The 13,746-nt window shown below is 44.5% G+C and overlaps 1 protein-coding gene across 1 annotated transcript; it reads right to left on the minus strand.

Annotated features, from left to right (window-relative positions):
* Positions 1–839: 839 nt before the first annotated feature.
* SMIM20 (small integral membrane protein 20) lies at positions 840–13,538 on the minus strand. Its single transcript, XM_044946026.2, has 3 exons — positions 13,310–13,538; positions 2,261–2,317; positions 840–1,508 (listed from the first exon to the last, which is right to left on the minus strand). Exons 1-3 carry the CDS (start codon positions 13,416–13,418, stop codon positions 1,471–1,473), a joined length of 204 nt encoding a protein of 67 aa, XP_044801961.1. The 5' UTR covers positions 13,419–13,538; the 3' UTR covers positions 840–1,470.
* Positions 13,539–13,746: the final 208 nt, after the last annotated feature.

The following is a 13,746-nucleotide window of genomic DNA, read 5'->3' on the forward strand; positions in this document are numbered from 1 at the left end:
GGCAGCTGAGCAGGACAGAAAGCCTCTTTATCTCTGCAAAGAGGTAGACCAAGGGCAGGGTCAAGGCCAGGACAAAGAGCCCATTCAGACTAAACCGAGTCTGTTGCAGCCAACCAACAGGCCATCGAGGCCCCTCTCATCTATGATGCTCAGACGCAGTCATTTCAGCTGGATGTCTTCCAAACCAGATGGTACAGGCACTGGCCTCGCTCACAGAGAAATCTCGATTAAGCACCCACAGGATGCGTGACCCTTAAGCCACACCTCCTGGTGCCCCTCCAAGGAAGAGTGGTTAAATGTACCCCGAATGAGTCAACTTCTTTTATTGGGTTGTTAACTATGAGTCAATTAAATGTTAAGGAATGCTGACCAGAAACGATGACTTTGGAACTATCAACCTTATTTCTTTCTGACAGTAATTAACATAATTATGCCAGTTTTCTATTAGGCCTACTCCCAGTTCACAATAATAAAATTATGTCATCAGGCAGCTCATCTAAAAGACAGCATACAGCAATGTGCAAGGCACTCTGGGGAATCAAAAAATGAAAAAGATGTGTCTTTTTGAAAGCACAGAATCTAGGTAACAGGTCAGACAGAGACCAGAGAAGGAAACAAGTATTCTCATGCTCATCTCTGCAGCACCTGGTGAGGTATCTGGTAGAGAATTGCATTCAATAAACATTTGTCTCAACATATTTGCTATTTACCTCTAAGATTTTTACTTGACAAATACCACACAGTCAAATGTCTGGTCAAATATAATTCAGTCAAACAATACTTCTTGGTATAATTAATGAGCCTATAATAAAGGATTTACAAAAAAACTTACACCATTATGAAGTAAGAGAAATCATTTTAATATATATATTTTCATTTCGGTCAATTCAACAATGATTTCTAATAGGCATGCAGACCCATTTAGTTTGCTTCAAATTTGTTTATTTCTCAACATGCAGCAACCTTCCTAATGAGACAGTTGAGTTGAACTATTTATTCTTAAAGAGTACAATGTACCTTGTCCTCAAAGAGTTTTATCAACTTTAACATTTTCAAAGAGCCCTATGAGGCTGCTCAATATGGTAGTTTCCCCCTGAAATTTCCTATTTGGAGGATGGCAAAACAGTCTAGAATCTTCCCCAGTCTACTAGTTGCTTGTATTCATATCACAGCTTGGCTGGCTAAGAGGTAGAGACTGAATAATATGTAGATAGCCTTCAAGTCCAGCTGAGTGAGACAGCTTCATTTTTAGAAAGGAAACCAAATCATGGAAACCCTCCTAATAGTATGATTTGTTCCAGGGTCCTTTTAAGAAGGGACGTACTCCTCATGCATAGGACTTTTTATGGCCTTCCAGAGTTTTCTGCTCCAGCCAGCGTTCTCTAGCCAGGTGACTTATTGAACTTGCTGCAGAACTGAAAGCATGAAGTCTCTTGTCTACTTTCATAATTAGAGGTGGTGTTAGTCTTCTCATTTCCGGCCAAATGGATCCGACCACACTTTCAACCCTATAGAAAGAAACATGAATTAAAAACAGGATTCATTTTTAAATTTCCTATCACTTCCCTCAACCCCAAACAAAGAAGATGACATCAGAATGGAGCTGTGCGATTTCCACAGAGTTTGAGGTAGTCCGGGCAAGCTGCCGGAACCCTGGTATGGAACGGCTGCGCAGCCATGGCAGCCAAGAGAGATTTTTAAATGGCTCAGAAACTGCCCCACAATAGGGAGATATGTATCTGGCCTAGTTAAAAAATAAATTAAAAAAAGACCGATGCCACAAGAGTTTTGGCTAATAAGCTAGAAACCTCTCATTCTCAGCCAACTTGGATTGTCTCAAAGTAACTAACCATTCAGCCATAAAGGGAACTTCTGAGCTTCTGTACAAAGCAGAATCCTGCATCAATTAAAATAGCTCACAAGTAAACAGTATTTTCCCATGAGGGTAGTGTTTAAATAGGTGCTTGGTAAATAAGTCTGCAAAACAGCTATTTATGCTTCATAGTTAATTGCACACTTGTTACATGTTTATGCCCACTTATCAAACTCAAGAGTAACATGCAAACTTGCAAAAACTATTCCGGAGTGAAATATTAAGAGGAAGTCTTAGGGTGGCAGCCTCTAAAATGGCAACTGCTGAAAAATAATAACACAATCACAATCTAGCCTCAAAGTGGAAAAGATTTCTCTGCAAAGCACATACCTCCCCCCAACAATGAAGCATTTCACATGAGATTTTTGTCTTGATTTTTAAGTTTACCTGGTGGCTGCACGTCTTCTTGAACAATACCAGCTCGATTTATGGCTTGTTCCTTCTCTGAGAAACACAACAGAAAAATTACTCTTTAGAGAGGGGGTCAGGGGCAGAGTGGTGGAACTCTTTGTATCTACATGGGGCAATAAGAGAACAATATATCTGAATGCTATTAAATTCAGAGCTGCCACTGCCCAGAGCTTTTAGGTAATGGAAGTTGGATCCTATCAAGCAAAAAGACTGGATATTTTCAGTGAAAGAAAGCAAGCCATACTTCAGAAGAAAAACTCCCAATGAACATCTTTTCTCGGTGATATCAGCAGTTTGGAAAGGCAACAAAAACAACAGAAAAAGAACAATTTTGAAAGAACTAGTGGGTGTGATGTGATGAGAGCAGGGCTGTTGAATTGATGGAACAAGTACAATTAACAAGAAAACGATGCAGTTTGTGCCTAAAATGTACTCCACTGAAGGCCTAGACCCAGAGCTAAATATGCTATGTTTTTGATAGGAAATAGAGCAGAAAATTAATCTTTGGGTGGGTGGCTTTGGTTTGGATAATTGAAGCTTCCCTAATTGACTGCAGGTGCTGCACCAATTAGTAAGCGCGTTCCAGTGACAGCAGCTTAGCTGATCTCTTTGGAGATGTCCAACAGGCGAGGGCCAAGAGAAATTGGGCATTTTATGTCTGTGGGCTTCAAGCACCCTGACACATCTTTCTAAGTGGTTTCCAATAAACCCAAGGGCTGTAAAAACAAAGACTTATTATTTTAAGTATCTTGACAAACAAATCGTGGCTTTTCAGCAGAAAGACTTGGAGCCAAAGGATGTTTACTAGTATATTATAGTAATTAAGTGCTGTAATCAAACTTTTGTTTTAATCAGGCTAAAAGTGTTTCTTTTAAATCCATATTTAACTCTTCTTTAATATTAGGCCATTTTCTTTATTCTGGCCTCTGGATTCTCATAAAGTTAAAAGAAACAGGGCTTTGCCAAATCGAATATTCATCGAACTTGTTTCTCTGGTGATACGACGGAAAGTCAATCCTGAGTGACCTATCTGAGGTTTTATCAATGCTAAGTTTTGCTTTGGCAACTAAAACACTGGGCAGTAGGGATCATCTGAATCTTGACATCCAATTCTAAGTGAGACAGAGAAGATACAGCCCAAAGAAGCCCCTTATAGACAGTGGTGAGTTTCACTGGGCCTCTCTGAAATAGCAGGTAAATGACAACCAAGTCCCTACGGACCAAGAGATGCCAAAGGATGTCTTCCATCTAGAGCAGGTGATAATGGAGCCTCTAAGGTGTCAGACTTTCTAAAATAACTCAACACAAAAGACGATCTTACTTCCTAAGAAATTGAATTCCTGTAGGATTGAGCCCCACCATGCTGTCACCATGTAAGTCTCCAAGTATAGACGTGTCTCAAACATGCTCTTAGAAAATGCCAACTAGTAGAAGACTACACTGCCATCAGTAGTGCCAGGAACAAAAATAGGTATCATTTTTCATACCTAAAAGGTCCATTCTCCAGTATTACGGAAGAAGGAAGAGATGAGTTTTTTAAAAAACACTTGATTGCCTGAAAGCGTTCTAGATGTCCAGATTTAAGAAAATCAGATAGCCCGGTGTACCAGAACACGTTCTACAAGAGGCAGGTTGTACAAAGCCAAAGAAACTGGCAGTCTGCCAAGCATCAAAGGAAGTTGACTTCCTGTGACAACAGAATGCCTAATTGTGTTCTCACCTCTTAAAATGCAATAGAGAACCAAGAGAAGAGAAAGGAATCCCTGTCTTTACACTTCCTTGCTAATTGCTAATGAGGTTGGAGAGAGGCTGAGGATTTATTTTAAATAGACCATAATCTCTTTATAATCCTTGTCCTTATGCAACCACCTCTTTTTTTGGCTTGGATGGGCAATTTAAACTGATTTGCAGAACTAGTTCTTACTGAGTGATAACTGGTATTAGCATCCTATCTACATCCCCTGGTTCTTTTATCCATTAATGTTCCATAGTGCTTGAAGATCAAAACAGTCTTATAAATTCGCAATGTGACACAAAGACACTTTATTTGTGAATGTGGAATATGCTTAAAGGCAAACAAACTGGCCCCTCGGGACTCAGCAAATACGTCTTGATGAAGCTGACAGTAGGTGTCTATTTCGCTGTCATTAGAGAAATAGCAGATGTCTCTGGGCCTCGGGAAAAGGGCAACAAGGAAGTCAGGGGTTTAACTATGTGGGCAAATCAGGATAAGCTAATTACTGACTTTTCGGTAGTGAGCATATTTCTATTAGGAGTGAAATGATTAAAATGCAAATACGCAGCACTGGGCTGGGAGCTTTGCAATGTCAGTTACACAAGTCCCCTCTCCAGTGTCTCAGCAAGCCCAACTCTGCCCTCTGGTGCTAAGGCAGCGAGCTGATTTGCAGTTTTAATCGAGGATCCTTAGGTATATTATTCAAAACTCATTTTTGTACGGTAGCAAAAGAGTCTTAAATCCATTTTTTAAGACTTTTTTAAGTTTTAAAGTTTAAGACTTTTTAAAGTCTTAAACCCATCCTTATATTAAATGCCCATACTGTGAAATCTGTGTGACTTATTACTTTATTCAATGTTCCCAGCAAATGGAGGCAGCACACCCACGCCCCAGCCCCTCGGCGGTCTTGTTAGGGACGGTGTTCTTGGGGAGCACCAGCAGACAAAAACCTAAAAGCAGGTGCAGAATCTCACCTCGGGACCCTCTGCAGTCAGACCACCACCTCAAGAATACCTCCTCCATCTCCTTCTGCCAATGAACCAGTTAAAATACAAGCCACTCACCACCTGAGGTAATTGGCCAGATGTCAGCATCTGAATACGGACTGTATATTACATAATAGCATTGTGTCAATATTAAATTTCCTGGATTGGATTAACTGTGATTACATAAGAGAATGTCCCTGTGCTCAGGAAATACATGCTCATGTTTTAGGTATCAAAGCTCACAAGGCCTGCTACCTAACTCTCAAATGGTTCAGCAAAATAATAGTAACAGTAATATGTGTATAATCTATGAACATACACATATCTCTATGTATGTATGTGTGTATAGACATGTCACATACATATCGGGAGAGAAAGCAAATGTGGCAAAATGTTAACAACTGGTAAATCTAGGTGAAGGACATAAAGGGATTCATTCTACTATTCTCAGATTTTCTCTGTCAGTTGCATTTTTTTAACAACAAAAAAACACAACTGCAAAACAAGTATAAGGAAGTCCAACAACACTATTTTATGATGATTAATTCAAAGTCTCTTTTAAAAATAGCAAATATAAAATGAAAAAGTACTTTTCTAGTGCTCCCACTTTGCTGCAGTCTGTGGGGTGACTCAGGATGGATGTGTGCCATGGGAGGGAGTGTGAGCCAGTGGCTGAGGGCACCAAGGGGCCACCAGAAGTATGGGCTCCTCCCAATGCTGGCAACACCTCTGTTTCTCACCAGGGTGTGTGATGAAACCCAGGCAGCTTTGTAAGGCCTGTTAGAAAAAAAGACTTTAGTCTGTGCAATTCATTTTACTCATGGTGAAAGGAATAAAAAGCATATTCTGAGCACTTGCCATGGAATAGGGAAAACACCCTTTTAAGGTGAGAGGTATTCCTCATCAAGTGACTTCTCACAGGCCTGCTCCAACTATCACACACTGTGGATGGGGGCACAAGGAAAGAGGAAACATTGAGGGGTCATGGTTCTTCCACCTTGGCTTTGCTGGCAGACACCCCTCTGTCCTAAATGCAGGTGAAACTGGGCTTCATTAAGCAGCAGACAAGGCTGAGGAGTTCGGGTCTAGTATTTACCCAGCAATGAATGTGCTGCTGCTGCTGCTAAGTCACTTCAGTTGTGTCCGACTCTGTGCGACCCCAGAGATGGCAGCCCACCAGGCTCCCCCGTCCCTGGAATTCTCCAGGCAAGAACACTGGAGTGGGTTGCCATTTCCTTCTCCAATGCATGAAAGTGAAAAGTGAAAGTGAAGTCGCTCAGTCATGTCCAACTCTTAGTGACCCCATGGACTGCAGACTACGAGGTTCCTCCATCCATGGGATTTTCCGGGCAAGAGTACCGGAGTGGGGTGCCATTGCCTTCTCTGAATGAATGTGCTAAGTGACCCTGAACAAGCCACCTAAACGTGGGGGCTGAATGAGCACAAGTTTCCTGGCAAAACCCTATGGTTTTATGCTTCTCCACATCTAACTAAAGTTAGTTAAAAATGTACAGGATCACAGGAAATGATCTTATTTTGTCTCATTTCATAGGTTGCCTTGAAATGCTGTTATTTTTAAAAGGCTACATTCAGGATCCCTGACTGCTTCTAAGACAAAAGGCAATCAGGCTTCAAGCTGTATCACTTGCGCGCTTCCCTAAACATGGGCTCTTCCCACAAACCAGGTTGGGCCGACAGGCTGAAAGCTAAAAAGTAACATCTGGACTCCCCTGCAGAAGGACTGCAGAACTAACTGAATACTCTGGTTTTGGACTGACAATTGCCATCTCCCCGGTGCTCATTTCAGTATCAGGTATCACGAGTCAAACTGGCCTTATATGCTACCTAACACTTGGTAAAGTCTGGGTGAGTTAGTGAAAGAGCTGAAGATCACACTGAATGTCAAGATGAAATTCAAGATGGCAGTCTTGCAATAGTGGTCTGTCTGCTTTTAAATCACAGAAGATCTTGGCTTTATTTTACATAAGGGGCCTTCTGCCTCTTTTCTACTGCCTTGAGGCTTATTTCACCAGGTGCTTGGGAACCTACCTACCCCTATCCAGGCCAGCCAGCATCAGTCAAGCTGGCCCAGCTGAAAGGTACCGCAGTGACTCGGCTCTTGGGCCCTACATGGCCTGGACTCCTTGCCAGCCTCTGGCTCCCCTTGTCAAGCACTGGGTGTCTGCCCAGGCCTTCCAAGGACCATGGGCTTCTCCTTGGTCTGCCCAGAATTCTGGGGACCACAGAGGTATGAAGGAAGCTCAGAAGAAAAAGAGCTAACAAGAGAGGCTAAGAAGGAGTGGATGAAAGGCAGGAACAAAAGAGCAAAGCCAGGAGTGCTGGTGGAGGTAGACCACCAAGCCCGAGGAAGAATGCGTCCCGAGGAGGGACAGTCTGCCTGGAGGTTGTGCCTCTCACGTGTAGTCACCTGACCTCCTGAGTCACAAAGAGAACAGAAGCCAAGGTGACCAAGTCACACCGCCGTCTAGCTGTATCCATGCCCACCCTTCCTCCTCAGTTGGTGGAAGAAGTGTCCCGCCTTGGGTCCAAGGCTCCTCCTCCATCTGATGTTGAGATTCCCCCACCTCCTCCAGCAGCCTTCTTTATCCAGAGACCCTCTTGGCTCCCTGATGCTCCCAGACGAAACAGAACCACCACTCCCCTAGCCCCCTTGACCAGCTGCAAATACAATTCCTCATTCTCTTCTTCAGATAGCCCAACATCTTTATATAGTCAACCTAAAATCCTATTTACTCTTCATCCGCTGCAATCTGCCTTCTGCCCACTGTCAAACCACTGAAAGCACTCTTAACAAAATAGCCACTGAGCTTCACCTTCTTTTTGCTAAATCCAATGGATATTTTCAGTTTTTATCTTCCTTACTGTCTCTAAGCAGCCGAGCCCTGCTGATCACACCCTTTGCCATGAAGAGCTATCTTCCTGGGGCTTATGACTGCAGCCTCTTCCGGTTTTAATGCCCTCACTCTGGCCACTCCTTGTCAGTCTCCTTAGAAGGTCCCTCCTCCTCTGACCACTTGCTCTTCAGACTTTCAAGTGCCAGTGTTCACCTGCATTCTGTCCTGGACCAGCGTGTCGCTTTCAATCTCGGAATGTTGCCTGGAGCCCCACCTGCTGCAGTGACTCCGCTTCCCATCTGATGCTGAAGATGGGCCATCTCTAGCTCCAGCTCAGATCCTGTGGCTCGGCTCCAGACTGGCACGTCCCACCACCTAGGGGAAATCTCCAGGAGCACATCCAGGTACCTAACACTCAATACATCCCAAACTGAACCAGCCTGTCCCCTCATCCCCCAAACAGACTTCATGTATTCCTTGTAGTACCTTAGTACCACATCTAAGTACTAAGTACTAAGTACTAAGCCTAGTACCACATCTCTTCAACTGCTGGAGCCAAAAAGCTGGAGGCCAGTCTCCTTCCTCTCCCTTGCTTGCCCTTGAGCTAATCAGTCACAAATCCCTGTAGAGGATTTATTTCTTAAACCTGGCTCCTGAATTCAGTCCTTCTGCCCAGTCCCATAACCACCAGCACTCTGGTGCAGGCTACCGTCATCTCTCCTGAAGTCATAGGAAGCACAGCCTGCCTAGGTCTTGGCCTTCTTACCTTCAATTGTGGCCCTTCCGGCCCCTCTGTCAGATACAGTCAGAGATGCCTGGAAAGGCTAAATCTGATCACCTTGCTCTCCTGATTAAAACATTTCAATGGTTGTCCACCCTCTGAGGACAGCAGAGGGTTATTCAAGTGTTTTAAAATAAGCAAGTGAGATGATTAAATTCCAAGTGCAAACGGCACAACAATAAGGCTTTTCAACAGGCACAGTGGAAAACCTGGAGTTCTATACATTTTCTGACACACATACATGTATTTTCCCAGTTACAAATTCTCACCAAAGAAACACAAAGATGTATGAAGACAACTGAAACTAGAAAGGTGTGAGACAGACGGATCAGTAAATAAAGAATGTGGGTCAAGAGACACAATCAGTGACTGTGTAAAATGCTGATGGTCCTAAGTGGTCTGGGGAGCAAGAAACATAAGGCAGGAGGGGTGGGATGTGTGGGACAAGAGCTAAGGCCTTCTAAGGTCTTTGTTTATTTCATAGGAGGTAAAGATATTGACTAGCTCTAAGTTGTCAAAACAAAAGAAGAAAAACAGAATGTAAAACTTTCAAACTAGTAGAGGGCAAGAAAATTAAATAAAGAAGCCTTGATGCAGAAAAGGAGGAAAAAAAAAAAGAGAGAGAGACAGGATTAAATAGAAAACATAAGATAGGGAAAATAATTCAACATTTTAAAGATTATCAGACTGGACTTTTAAAAAAAAAATCCCAGTTTGGGTTGCTTATAAGACTTAAGGACAAATAAAGGCTAAATATAAGAGAATATATATACCAGGAGAACACTAACCTAAAGAAAGCTGGTAACTATGATGATATTAGACAAAACAGAATTGGGGAGGAATGTTAGGGGGTAAAGAGGACCCTTACATGATGATAATTGAAAAAAAAAATTCTTCAGAACATTCTAGATTGGGAGCAACAACTAATATGGCCTCAAGATATATAAGTAATAGAATTAAGAATGATTTGGAACCATCATACACAGAACTCTGTACCCCCAAAGAAGAGAACATACCTCATTCCAAGCATGCAGGGAACATTCACAAAAACTGACCTGTACCAAGTCACAAAGCAAATCCTGACCAGCATCAGAGAATCAAAATCACATGGTCTGAATTCTTTGACCACAAATGCAAAGAAGGTAGATAAGCAACAATAACGTAACCAGAAAGACCAGGGTGGCTGCAGGGTAGAGAACGGGGTGGTTGTGGTGCTGGTGGAGCAGGGAGACCAACTCAGAGCACAAGGAGTGGGTGGCGGGAGAGGGGCTGGGCATGCGTGGGGCAGTGACATGAGAGAAGAGCTCTGACTTGTCCAGCCACATATATCCAGCACCTAATACAGGGCCAGGCACACTGCTGTTAGAACAGCAGGTTTTTAAAAAATAAAAAGAAGGCTAAATAAATGTTAACTGAATGTGCTGAAATGAATTGAAGCTCCGTCCTCACAGTGCATCTCCACGACCAGGTCACGAACGCCTCACCTGGGTCTGAGCATCTGCTTAAATCTCCTTGTTTCACTTCCCTGCCTCTGTAGCTCCTTATTTTTGAAATGTTTTTATGGGATTCCTAATGTAAAAATATGAGCTTCCCTGGTGGCTCAGCGGTAAAGAATCCATCTGTGAATGCAGGAGACACAGTTTTGATCCCTGGGTCAGGAAGATCCCCTGCAGAAGGAAACGGAAACCCACTCCAGTATTCTTGCCTGGCAAACTGCATGGACAGAGGAGCCTGGAGGGCTACAGTCCATGGGTTACAAAGAGTTGGACACAACTGAGCAACCAAATGGAGAATGCCCTGGCACCCCACTCCAGTACTCTTGCCTGGAAACTCCCATGGATGGAGGAGCCTGGTGGGCTACAGTCCATGGGGTCGCTGGGAGTCGGACACAACTGAGCAACTTCACTTTCACTTTTCACTTTCATGCATTGGAAAAGGAAATGGCAACCCACTCCAGTGTTCTTGCCTGGAGAATCCCAGGGACAGCGGAACCTACTGGGCTGCTGTCTATGGGGTCGCAGAGTCGGACACGACTAAAGTGACTTAGCAGCAGCAGAGCAACCAAAACAAAAACAAAAAATCAGTATTTCTACACCTTTTATCTCATTTAATTCACTCCAAAACATGTAAATTCAGTCCTACAAACTTCACTGTTTACAGATGAGGAAACAGGCCAGGCTCAGAGAGGTTAAGTAGCTCATCTTAAAATCCTCTTCTAGGAAGGGACTTAGACCCTCATCTGACTGACTCCCTCTATCCTCTTAGGCAGTATGGTGCCCTGGTATGGCACTGGTTCAAATCTGGGACTCACTGGTTGTGGGTTCTCGAACAAGTTTTATACCCGTCTGTCCATGTATAAAATGGGGATGATGATCACATAGCAACTACCATAAAAGGTTACTTTTGCACCAAATGGGTTAATATATAAAAAGTGCTTGGAAGAGTGTCAGACATATAAACCGTTTTCAATACATATTACCTATACAGTATCATTTACCTGTTTAAGGACTCAGTTATAACTCAGATAACAGTGTCCAAATTAATTAAAATTGAACCAGAAACGTGGGCAGGTGTTGACTGCCTTACATTTAAAAATGCTGATATTGTAGCCACACACTCAGTGTTCACATAAAAGGCCTAATTGTCTGTCTTAAAGTGACTCAGATAACCATAGACTATGGACCTGTAAGACTGTTGTTGGGAGACACAGCACAAACCGACACCCTGAACCAGAGGCCGGTTTCGCAATCTCGGCACCATTCGCATGTTGGGCTGGGTAATTCTTTGTTACGGGCGGCTGTCCTACATGTTGCACAAACTTTAGGAGCCTGGCCTCTATGCGCTAGATGCGAGCGGCACACTCACCCACCCCACCCTACCCCATGGCACCCATTTTGTGACAAGCAAAAATGTCTCCATAGAGAACCCCAGGGAGACAAAAATCACCTCTAGTTGAAAAACCACTGCTAGTCTTCCTAGACTGAAACTTTGCTAGGGGGATCCAAAGCAGACCCTCTTGACCCAAGTTCAAATCTAGAGGCTATCATAAAACAGAGTGAAGCAAGGATTCTGTAAGGAGGGATGACACAGATTATGCAAGGCCTCACTCAACCCCATTTTTATCTACCCCACACATGGGTGCACAGAGACAGGCTGGAAGGCAGAATGCAGAGACCATTTCAATCCCAGGTGATAAAAAAGAAGCTGCAAGGAAATCTGAGTGTGTGCTTAAAATGCTCTGTCTCAGAAACCAAATGTTGTAGCATTTGTAATGGGCAGAGCATTTACACGGAGCTTTCGGCTTTAGATCGCCAAGCTTTCAGCCTCCGCTAATATTCTCAAGGGGCAGGGCTGGCCCTCTTCCATCTTCAACATGATTCAGGTTTCCTGGAGAACAAAATGAGCCTCTAATGCCTGATATTTTCTCTCTGACAGATGGTTTCAGATGTATCAAACTGCTAATCCTTGCTGAGGTATAGGTCTCAAGAAAGGAGAGTTTGGCTTTTAGAATGATAGGACTTGAACGATTAAGGAAGAAAATTACTCCCAGGATATTCGCCATTGTCATGTGAGCAGCCGGCTTAAAACGAAGGAAGACAGCAGAATGTGAAAAAAAAGATTAGAGGAGAAAGGAGAGGAAAAACTAAAAAATCCAGGTTAACTGTTCAGGTTTGAAACATGTCCGCTCAAGGACATCTTTGGGAGTGGAATAAGTGCCATAAAAACACCTTCAAGCTCAGGATAATGAGGGACCATCCCTCCCCACAACATCACCATTCCCAGCTTCAGGGTGTGGAGGAAGGCCCGGAAAGGAAGGCGGAAGTTGGAATATTAGTCTTGCCACTTACTAGCTGTGTGTCCTTGGGCGTGTAATACAACCTCTCTGAGACTTCCCATCCATAAAACACTTAATAATAACCTGCCTCAAAATGAGGTTAAATAAATTAAGTGATCCAGTATTAGTCGCTCAGTCGTGTCCGACTCTTTGTGACCCCATGGACTGGGGCTCCCCAGACCCTTCTGTACCTGGGATTCTCAAGACAAATACTGAAGCGGGTTGCCATTTCCTTCTCCAGGATATCTTGGCAACGTGCTTAATGAAGACACATCAAAAAGCCTCCAGTGAGTACCAGTATGAACTAGGATTTAGTGCTGACCTACTATGTTAATTGCTTTTATTACCACCTTTAAGTCTCACCAGATGCCAGGCAGTTTTAAAGATATTATACAGACACAAGAGACGCAGATTCGATCCCTGGATTGGGAAGACCCCAGTAGGAAATGGCAACCCACTCCAATATTCTTGCTTGGAAAATTCCATGGTCAGGGTGGTAGACGGGCTAAAGTCCATGGGATGGCAAAGATCTGGACACGACTGAGCGACCTAGCACACACGCACGAACGGACGCACGCACACACACACACACACACAACTACTACTGAGGATGGTGAAGGTCTCAGAGGTTGAGTCACTTGACCCCGGTCCCGAAAGTGCACACAGCCAGAGTCGAACCTGGGTCTCGCTCACTCGTGAACCAACCTCTGTCCATGGCCCCACGTGGGGATGATGAGGGAAAGCGGGGGAGTTACTAGGGCCAGTCGGCCACGTGGGGTCAGAGATCACTGTCACCGGGGCCGGGACGCCGCGTGGGGTCAGAGGTCACTCACTGTACTCCTCCAGCCGCATTAAGGGCCGGAAGTAGATGGGGTAGAAGGCGGCGCCGATCAGGGAGATGAAGCCGCCGAAAATGAGAGCAGTGCGCAGGTTCCGGGACATGGCTCCAGCCGGGGCTACCCGGATTCTCCGAGTGCCCGGGACTCTCCAAACCCGGCTCCCGCCGGCTGGGCCGTAACCCCGCTCGGAAGAGGAGGAACAGCTTTCGCTTCCGGGCCTTGGGGGCGGGGCTAGAAGTTAGGGCTGGGCCGAGGCAGAGCGAGGTGGGAGCAGGGGCGGAATCAGAGGCGGGGCCTAGGAGTGGGTGGGGCTAGGGCGAGGTGGGGCGGGGCCTCAGGCCCGGCGCACCGCCTCCCCGGTTGTCCCGGCATTGCTTAGCGCCCAGCAGACGCCAGCCGCCGTTAAGAGGGGAGGTTTAATTGCTCATTGC

Source organism: Bubalus bubalis, chromosome 7 (assembly GCF_019923935.1).
Source record: "Bubalus bubalis isolate 160015118507 breed Murrah chromosome 7, NDDB_SH_1, whole genome shotgun sequence".
Lineage (NCBI taxonomy): Eukaryota > Metazoa > Chordata > Mammalia > Artiodactyla > Bovidae > Bubalus > Bubalus bubalis.

What these genes read in the sequence shown, in the direction of transcription:
- SMIM20 (XM_044946026.2), bottom strand. Translation starts at nt 13,418, where the DNA reads ATGTCCCGGAACCTGCGCACTGCTCTCATTTTCGGCGGCTTCATCTCC. An exon ending in AATGCGGCTGGAGGAGTACA is followed by an intron (nt 2,318 to 13,309) that starts GTGAGTGACCTC and finishes TGTGTTTCTCAG; the next exon opens with AGAAGGAACAAGCCATAAAT. An exon ending in AGAAGACGTGCAGCCACCAG is followed by an intron (nt 1,509 to 2,260) that starts GTAAACTTAAAA and finishes TTCTTTCTATAG; the next exon opens with GGTTGAAAGTGTGGTCGGAT.